General features: G+C 41.5%; 1 protein-coding gene and 1 long non-coding RNA gene across 2 annotated transcripts; one reads left to right on the forward strand and one right to left on the reverse strand.

The window, feature by feature from the left end:
- Positions 1 to 169: 169 nt before the first annotated feature.
- Positions 170 to 6,016, reverse strand: LOC118809039. The gene is made up of 3 exons (XR_005007329.1): positions 5,297 to 6,016; positions 5,125 to 5,180; positions 170 to 308 (listed from the first exon to the last, which is right to left on the reverse strand). It is a non-coding gene; the product is annotated as an uncharacterized LOC118809039 (long non-coding RNA).
- On the forward strand, positions 2,495 to 10,120 carry LOC118809037 (zinc finger protein 658B-like). The gene is made up of 3 exons (XM_036571965.1): positions 2,495 to 3,181; position 4,003; positions 7,607 to 10,120. Exons 1-3 carry the CDS (start codon positions 2,520 to 2,522, stop codon positions 8,408 to 8,410), a joined length of 1,467 nt encoding a protein of 488 aa, XP_036427858.1. The 5' UTR covers positions 2,495 to 2,519; the 3' UTR covers positions 8,411 to 10,120.
- The last annotated feature ends 104 nt before the right edge of the window (positions 10,121 to 10,224 follow it).

A 10,224-nucleotide genomic window follows, 5' to 3' on the forward strand; every position in this document is an offset into this window, starting at 1 on the left:
GGGGGGTTTCCTCACTTGCCCAAGGGAGTACATGTGTGTTGGGTAAACAGCAGAGTGGTGATAGCTGGCAGATTAAGAGCTGGGAGGAGCGGCACTCACAGTTTTCTACTCCGGGTGATGAGAGCTTTAGGAGCGTGGTGGGCAGAACTCTTCTGGAAGCTGATTAATGTGTCACTCTCCCAACAGCATACTGACCAGGCCACTGGGGCTCATGGAGCTCAAGGGCCTCTGACTGCCAGGTGCTCTTGGGTGTGGAGCAAGGTAGTTGAGGGGGTTAAGAGGGTGGCCTAAATACTTGGCACCATGTCCTGCAGATAGAAACATTAATTAAACAAAAAAACACTGAATATGTACAAACGACTAAATAAATAAAGTGAAGAATTGTTATCTGTTGTTAGGCACCTGAAGTTATACATTCTAATCAATAATATACAATAATAGGATTTTGTTGTTGTTTTATACAAAATCAAATCTTGGCTGTAAAATCTAAGGTCAGATCGTAGCTTGGCAGACTCAACAGTATATTACACATTAACACATTAACAAGGCTCATTTTGTTTGTTTTCCAAGCAAATAAAAACCTTTTAGTGTAATTAAACGGTTTCATCTTCTGTTTTATGCTTTAGTATTGGAGTGTGAGGTGACTCACGAGACCATGACCAGTCCCTGAGAGGAGGAGTGTGAATAGTCCATGATGGGAATGTGTATTAGAGCCTTAAAGAACCAGGGAACCCAAATCTGTGTTTTCTTTCCAATCAGGTTAATCTTGTTCTTGTAGGCAAACAATGAATATGTACTAAGTTTACCCTTTGAATGATGTTCCACTGACCAATAAATGACCAATATATTTCACTATATTTCTCTCCTCTCAGTGTAAACTGGGCGGTCCTAATCTTTGGTCTCTTGCCCCGCCCACACAGAACAGTTTCAGAGTCAGAGAAGCTTAGCGGGCTAAAGCTAAATCAGCCTAACCAAAAGATAGCAAGCAAGCCCACCTGTCTGTAGCTGCCTGTTGCCTGTTTACTTGTTTACCAACACCAACATTGTTCACTCGGCTGTTCCTTCATTCATGCGCTGCTTCATCCAACCATCCAAGGAATGCTGGACAGAGAGCTGCCAATCAAGCTGCTCATTAGCCACGCCCACAAAGTTCTCAGATAGGGCTGATCAGTGGTTTTAGGCTGTATTTTATCATTTTTATATCTTCCTTTTTATTTAAGTTTTGCTGGATGTTTATTATAACACTGAACTTTAGTGTCATACAAACATTTTTAATATTTTACTTAATTTTAATTTTTTACTTTTTACTGTTTTCTGGGACTTTAAATATTTAACCGATCCCAACAAGACCCACTGGTGCTTTAGTCAAACTCTTTAACTAATTTACCTGCATTTTAACCAGATTGATAAAGTCTGTCTTCTTGATATGAAATTCTGCTGACCCTCTGTGAATTACTGGTGAATCTGTTTTCTTCTCTGTATGATTTTGGTGGGGTTATTTTGTAAAATGTGAGCTGCTAAGGCCTTGTTTAGACTGCCAGCTCAAATCTGATTTTTGGCAAATCCAGATTGTGTCCATATTGATTTAATAGTCTGAACAGTGAAAAACCCACATGAAAACTGCTGGACTCTACTCCTCCAGGACCGGAGTTGAAGACGCATGTATTACAGCGCCAATCAGTTAAACCTCAATGATAAAGCCTTCATCCAGGAGGAGTGGACTGAAGGGATGTCCAGCTCAGGTCCTGAAAGCCTGGTGTCCAGCACATTTTAGGTCTTGTTCAGACTGCCAGCCCAAATCTGATTTTTGGCATATCCGGATTTTTGATGGTCTGAACAGCAAAAAACACAAAATCCCACTTCAGATCCAAACCACATTTGGAGGAGGTTCGAAATGCGACTCCAATCAGATTTTTATAGATGTCTCAGTCTGGACGCTCTGGATGCTCAAATCGGATTTCAAAGCGTCTTTTGCATCACTCGCAACACAACAAACAAAAATGATGTAAAAGATTCATGATTATGAAGAGAATTCTGAAGAGTTTGGAGGGTGAGATGATGCTCCTCCATCTCTTCTGCATCCACATCACCAGCATAGCTACAGTTACTGATGCCTACGTCGTTACCATGGCAACCCATGCAGATAGACTAGTGATGAAAAAGAAATCTGATCATGTGCATAATGGTGCGGACAGTCGTCTTAAAAGATCTGATTTGACCTTAGAATCTGATTTGCCTGCAGTCTGATTACAGACTTAGATTATTTGATCTAAAGCTTTTCTGAACATACACTGTACTATTTTAATAGTACGTCTTCCTTAGTTTGATGTCACACTTCGGTTGCATTTCACTCTTTTTCTCCCATTTTCTCCCCCAGAAACATCCTTTTCAAAGTCTTCTCCTGCTCCTGGTGCCCACGTTTCTCCACAGTTCATGTTTACCTCCACTAACGCATCAAGAGATGCCACGAAGAGAGTCACACCACGCTGCTGAACTGAGGAGAGATTGAATGTGAGAGTATGGCGTCCAGAAGAAGCTCCAGTTCTCCACAACAGTCACCTGGTGCTCTCCGCACTGGCACATCTCACTGTCTGAATAATGCTAGAAAGAAGCAGCGTCATCCCTGCTCAGAGTGCGGGAAGAGTTTTACAAGACACAGTAGTCTCCAAGTGCACCAACGCATCCACACAGGAGAGAAACCGTATTACTGCTCGGAGTGCAGGAAGAGTTTTAATCGACAGAGCCATCTCCAAAAACACCTGCGCATTCACACCGGAGAGAAACCGTATTACTGCTCCAAGTGTGGGAAGAGTTTCAGAAACACAAGTACCCTGAAAACACACCAGCTGATTCACACAGGAGAGAAACCATGTCAGTGCTCAGAGTGCGGGAAGAGTTTTAGAAACATAGGTACTCTCAAAACACACCGGCGCATTCACACGGGAGAGAAACCGTATTACTGCACGGAGTGCGGGAAGAGCTTCAGAAACAGCGGCACTCTCAAAAAACACCAGCCTGTTCACACCGGAGAGAAACCATATCAGTGCTCTGAATGCGGGAAGAGTTTTACTCTACAGAGTCACCTCCAAACGCACCAGCGCATTCACACCGGTGAGAAACCGTATTACTGCTCAGACTGTGGGAAAAACTTCAGGCATTCGAATACTTTAAAGACGCACAAGTGCACTAAGAGGGAGGCGAAAACTGATGAAACATGAATTTCATCACCAGATTTTTGGGGTCACCAAGAAGTGCAACTCTGTACGTGTTCTTTCTAGCATCAGAGACATTGCAATGTCGATCTTCAGTGAGGCCCCAGCCCTCTGTGTCCTGCAGTTCAGGAAAGCATAACTGGATCTGCTCCCTCTGGGTTGGAAGGATTCCCTTCACTCTGCCCCTGTTCCTCAATGTGATGCAAGCCATTGTAGGTGTCTCTTATCTGACCAACTAAACATTAGAGGGACCCAACAGATCTTCTCTCTTATTTGACTGTAACTCTGTACAGTACCAACATGTTATCTCCCCAGCCAACTGTACATCAAAGGGGGAACTGGCAGATATTGTCCCACCTCACTGCCCATTCATCAGAGGGACCCAGCGGTTATCCTGTCTACTAAACGAGAAAACGTACAATAGAGAGAGCCAATAGATACGCTGAGTGTACATTCGAGGGATATCGCCACTCCTAACTGAATGTATCACAGAGGAGCCCAACAGATATCCTAACTCTTAGTTGAATATACGTTGGAGTGGCCCAATAGATAACTTTAATGCTTGCCAAATGAACATTAAAAGGAGCCAACAGATACCCTCTCTCCTAACCACCTGTACCTCAGAGGTACCAACAGAAACCCTCTCTCCTAACCACCTGTACCTCAGAGGTACCAACAGAAACCCTCTCTCCTAACCACCTGTACCTCAGAGGTACCAACAGATACACTCTCTCCTAACCACCTGTACCTCAGAGGTACCAACAGATACCCTCACTTCTAACTGACTAAGGGTGTTTTCACACCTGACAGTCTTGACCAAGGTCTGCACCAAGGTTCATGTTTTGTTACATTGTATACATTGCAATTTACGAAGGACATTAAAGAACTTCACACACCTACGTCCTGTTGTCATCACCTACATGTGCTGGGTCTAGCAATACTTGACACTGATTGGTTTGTAGAGGGGTGTGTTGTCAGTTCAGCAGGTAATCCTATTTCCCTCGTTATTTAAAAAAAAACATGAATGCAAAACAGCAGAGGGCGCCTGCGAGCAAGTCCTAAATGAATGAGGCAGAAAAGAGCTAAATGGCCAAAAAGTTTAAATAGTTTCTAACCTCTTGTCCAGAACTTTAATTTTGGAAAGTAGAAATATGTATTACACTAACAAAGCAAAGAAAACTTACCTGTATGTTTCAGTTTTTCTATGGCAAACAGGTTTTGGGCAGCAGGACGTTAACGCTACTGATACTGAATGCTGATTGGTTAGCATTACTGCTACTGAGTGCTGATTGGTAGGTGGGCGGAGCAGCTTACTGGCTACTCCAGTTCAAAAGCACAGTTCAGCAGCGGTGTTAAAATGTTTATGCTGTTCTGTGTTCAGGAAATAAATGTATTCTTTTATATTAAAAATGTTTCAGCATTTATAAACTATGATTTTGCTCAAATGCTCCATATTAACCCATTCATTTTGGACTCACTCGGGAGCGCCCTCTAGCATTTAAGAAACCTGGAAGACAGTACAGCATGGTTCTCCTCTCTATGATGTCTCAGAAGCAAAAGAGCAACTCCAGAAGCAACAAATGTATCAGCAAATAGAAAAAGATTAAAGCAAAAACAGGCAAAATGAGTAATAAATTTATATCAGAATGAGAGAAAGTGAGTAGTAATCTATTTGAAAAATTAAGTTTTATCTAACTCTCATTACTTGTATTTGCAACATATTTTGGTCATTCTGATACTTGACATTTTGCTTGTGAATTTTGGTATTTTATTTGAAACTTTTGGCACAAAATTAACCCAGTGGATGGTGATCCTGATCTGCAGTCCAACCTTCCACACTCTCAAAGTGGAGAGAGAAACAGGAGCAGATCTTTACAGCACTGTTTTAATCGATACTTAGATAAGTGATCACCTTCTGAAGATGACGTACGCCGTTTGTGAGCTCCTGTTTTCAGCTGATGGTGTTTTCTTAGATGAAGAGAAAGAAATGTAACAATAATATTATACGTAATTATAATAATAATAATAATAATAATAATAATAATAATAATAATAAATCTATAAGAGAATCAGGAGCTGTACACCTTTTAAATAAACATGGTTCTAGTTCATCTGTAGAACATTTCCGTGTGAGATCCTCTACTGATGAGGGACTCGTATTTTGCCACCGCTCTTCTTTTGTAAAGCGCGTGAATCTCGCGAGGCCGAGTCGCTCCTGGCGCGAACGCTGGTGAGATGTGAGGTGGAAGAGAAAAGCTGCAGATTGAGCCGCTAAACTGGAGCGGAAACGAGGTGTTTAGTCTCTAAACTGTGTTTGTGTAATCCATCCTCCTCCTTCATGATGTGTCTTTGTTTCTGTGTCTTTGTTTCTGCGTGTTTTAACTCCCGTTTGAAGCTGTAATGCTAATTAGCTAAAAACTCTGCTGAGAAAGCGCTCTGTCTGCACTGTAGCAGTGCTGGCTAATGTCAGTTAGCCTGTTTACCTCGATGGAAGCTGGAACGGTTCTGTTAACTGACTGTATAAACCATAAACATGCGAATATAGACGCCCCGTTCTCTGTTGTTCTCCGTCTGAGGCGATACGTCTGCGCGTCCGCCATGTTGGAGCGGTCAAGATCCGCTTGTAAACAAATACCCTGTACTGAGATCTGATTGGTTCTCATGATCAAATCGGCCATACCTTCCTTATTACTCAACCGATTTTCACCAAATTTGTTTTGTTATAATCTTTAGACATGGACTGCTCTAAATAGCTTTTATTGCTGCTTGGTTAAATTGATCATAATCTAATCAAACCACGTTTGTCACCTCACATTTACACAGGTGCGAAGGTGAGTGAAAATCTTAGGTGCGTAACCCCCTTGTAGTACTTAAATACAAAAATAAATAAAAGGTATATTTAAAAAAAAAATACACATTAGGCTCTAAAGATGCATATTAATATACACCAGTGTTGCACCAACCCAATGTACAATTATATAGATAATGAAATAAAAGCTATGATATGTACAGTCGTACACATTTCCATATATGCAATTACTGAGTCTGAGGTGTATAAATGAAATGCAGGGTACACAGGGGATAGAATATTGACATATATATTCCAGGTTATACAAGATAATGATGAAAGATGTAAAGCATGTCTATATATGTAGGTATAGAAATGCTAGATTGCAGTTACAGTAAGATCAGAGTGAGTCTGTTTGTGGTGCAGATACAATGTGGATTGTCCATGGAGATCATCATGAATAACATTCTTATTACTCAACTGATTTTCACCAAATTAGTTTTGTTATAATCTTCAGACATAGATTAATCTAGGCTGCATGGACTGTTCTCGACAGCTTTTATTTCTATTTAATAACTGTGATGTTGCTGTTTAGCAGCAGTAATAGTTTTCATATTCAGAGTTCCAGTAGAAACACAATCACACACACATTAGCAAATCCATCAGTGTGAATCACTTCTAATCTTTATGCTCATAAAAATGCGTTAGACTCCCAAAACACACCAAGAAGGACGAGGCTGAAGTTGACTTTCTGATCTCCAGCTTGTTTGAATTTTCCCGTTCCAACTTAAGTGGTGCAGCACTTACATTTTTGCGCCTCAGTCTGCATCATTTAAGGTGGAATACGAAGCTGACTTCAATTTGTATAAAAAGGTGCTAATCTATTGGGAATATCTACATGGATTAAGGAAAATGTAACGACAATTATTACTCAGCTAATTACTAACTATCATTGTGAATAACTGAATATAACTACTAAGTTAAGATCTTATGTATAGGCTATTAAATGAAATAAACGTAATATAAAACCGGAGAAAAAACAATCACACCAACAAGTTATCTGTGCTTCATCTACCACACAGTCATATCCGCACAACATCACACAAACAATTAACAATGTATGTTGCAAAAAATGTTTTGTAAACCTCTTGGCTGATTGAGAATTGCTAAGCCAGCGGTCTCGAAATCATGACCTGCTAGTGACCAGTGACTCTAGGGGGTTGGGGGGGCCAAAAAAGAGGATTTTATTGCAGAAAATCCTTCTGTTGGAAACATACAATCATCTTATTGCACTGTCAAACTGCATTTTTTGTTTTCTCCTACAGAAACCAATGGTGTCCTGTTCCATGTCATCATCTGCTCATAGTGTCCATTTACCTGCGCAGGTTAAATTTACCTTTACAAACACAGGAAATGCATCGCAGTGATAAACTGTGAGATTATGGAATCCATAAGAAGCTCCAGCACTCAAGAAACAACGCCTGGCCCTCACCACACTAACACACCCCACAGCCATCTGCAGGAAAGTTCAGAAAAGAAGAGAACTCATCGCTGCTCAGACTGCGGGAAGAGTTTCCCTAAACCATCTACCCTACAGCTACACCAGCGCGTTCACACAGGAGAGAAACCGTATCAGTGCCCGGAATGCGGGAAGAACTTTTCTGCGCCGAGTAGCCTCCAAACACATCGTCGCATTCATACAGGAGAGAAACCGTATCAGTGCACAGTGTGTGGAAGGAGTTTTAATCGACAGCATCATCTTCAAGTTCACCAGAATGTTCACACCGGAGAGAAACCGCATCGCTGTTCGGAGTGTGGGAAGAGTTTCACTCATCGGCACATTCTCCAAACACACCAGCGCATTCACACTGGAGAGAAACCGCATCAGTGCTCAGAGTGTGGAAAGAGTTTTAATCAGCTGGGTCACCTCCAAACACACCAGCGCATTCACACTGGAGAGAAACCGCATCAGTGCTCGGAATGTGGGAAGAGGTTTAATGAAGTAGGTCCTCTTCTAGCACACCAGCGCGTTCACACTGGAGAGAGACCGTATTCCTGTTCGGACTGTGGGAAGAATTTTACTGTGCTGGGTCATCTCCGACGACACCAGCGCATTCACACTGGAGAAAAACCGTACTTCTGCTCGGAGTGTGGACGGAGCTTCAGGCATACGAGTACTTTAAATGAACATGAGTGCACTACGGGGGAAAAGCGGTATCACTGTCCGGTGTGTGGGAAAGGTTTTACACAGATGGGTGGTCTCCAACGACACCGGCTTATTCACACCGGAGAAAAACCGTATCACTGTTCTGAGTGCGGCAAGAGCTTCAGGCATTCGAGTACTTTAAAGAGGCACAGATCTACTGCCGTGTGTTCAAGTAATGATGTTGACATGTTAATTTTAGGTTAAATATTCAACCGCATTTAATTGTTGGCAGGCTGTGTTGATGTAGATCAGAAAGAATGGATATCAGTCTAGCACTGACAGCCGAGAGAGTAAGACGTAAGAGGTGAGGCTAAAGCAAACTGTTAGAGAAAAACAGAGGTGTGAACTCGAGTCCGACTTAAATCACAAATTTGATGACTTGGCTCTTGATTCAAGAAAATTGAGAAAGACTTGTGACTCCACTTTGACTTCAACACCAGTGACTTGGACTTCAGCCTTAAGACTCGGAAAGACTCAAGACCGAAAGTGTAAGAAACGTGGAGAGTCTGACTGCAGACTGCTACACAGTCGGTTAATTTCATGTGAATGGATTCGTTTCCTGTCGTAAACCTGATATATGGTAACGTCATCAGGTGTCTGTCACTGTGTTTATGCTTGGTTTATTTTATTTCGGAAGACAAGTGAAGTTCGCCTCCATAAGCTGGAAACAAGTGAAGCATCAACGTCATCAATGCGGGGGCAGTTGTGGGCTGGAGGTTAGGGAACCAGCCTTGTAACTGGAAGGTCGCTGGTTTCATCCCTTGAGCCGACAGGAAATAACTGAAATGCCCTTGAGCAAGGCAGCTAACCCCCAACTGTTTCCCGGGTGCCATAAATAGGGCCTTAAACTCTTACTAGTGGAACTCACCAGACGAACTGACCATTTTCCTCATGATAGCAAAACAACTGAGACACAGCTCTCTCTGTTTGACCGATTTTAACAGGTTCTGCAGGTAAAATAAGCACAACATTCATCACAAAGCTGAAGTTGACTTGTTATACGCCAGCTTTGTATTTGAATTTTCTGTTCTACCTTAAATGGCGCAGCAGAGAGACGCCGGAACGTAAGTGCTGCGCCATTTAAGGTGGAACAGAAAATTCAAATAAGAAGCTGCTGGCAAAAAAAGTCAACGTCAGCTTTGTACATTCACTATCATTTTACTGTCTTTTCTGTAAACTTTGTTCAGCTTGGGCGTTTTGGTTTCTCCTGTTGTCTAAATTTAATTCAGACTAGTGGTTGTTTTTAGTTGGCTGAGCTAGTTTTTATTTTAATCGCCCATTGTTTAAATGTTTAAAATTCTTTTCATATGTAGTTGCACTGTTCTGTATATATACAGTACGCCTCTCATGGTTATCTGTGTACCATGAATTTTGTGTTTCAGTTGGAAGGGGAAAAAAAATGATCTACAGCCATACACTACTAACGTGCTGCCATTAAAATGCTACAGTACTGTTACCATTATTTGGTGTTGTGGCCTAAAATTAGCTAAAGAATCTAGATTGACTTGTTTAGGACTCGAAGATTAGGAATAGTGACTTGGGACTCGACTTGAGACTCACCTGTACTGACTTGGGACGTGAATCGAGACTCGACTATCTTAACTTGGCACTTGACTCTGGACTTGTGTCAAGACTTACTTGTTACTTGCAACTTGGTGACTTGTTCCCACCTCTGGAGAAAACCCTGCTTATGTATAACATAGCTGGAACCAACAAAAGCTGGTTAATAAAACAACTTGTGTGAAAGTTGTGTCTCTTTTAATAGCAGTGAATGCTATTTCCGTTTTCATTTTTAGGTTTTACCATGTCTTTGTGGTGTAACTACCTTCTGATGAAGGTATTTTGTGGGCTAAGAATCAACGTTTGAACTAAAACGGGCTCCTGTTTGCATATTAAAGTACCATTTAATATGTCAGCTATATTTCTCTTTCTGTCCAAATTGTAAAAATGTAATTCCAGAGTCATTTTAAGGATGCTAGACATCCACAATGCACTCATAATTTCTAATGAACATTGTA

Source organism: Colossoma macropomum, unplaced genomic scaffold (assembly GCF_904425465.1).
Source record: "Colossoma macropomum unplaced genomic scaffold, Colossoma_macropomum, whole genome shotgun sequence".
NCBI classification, from domain to species: domain Eukaryota; kingdom Metazoa; phylum Chordata; class Actinopteri; order Characiformes; family Serrasalmidae; genus Colossoma; species Colossoma macropomum.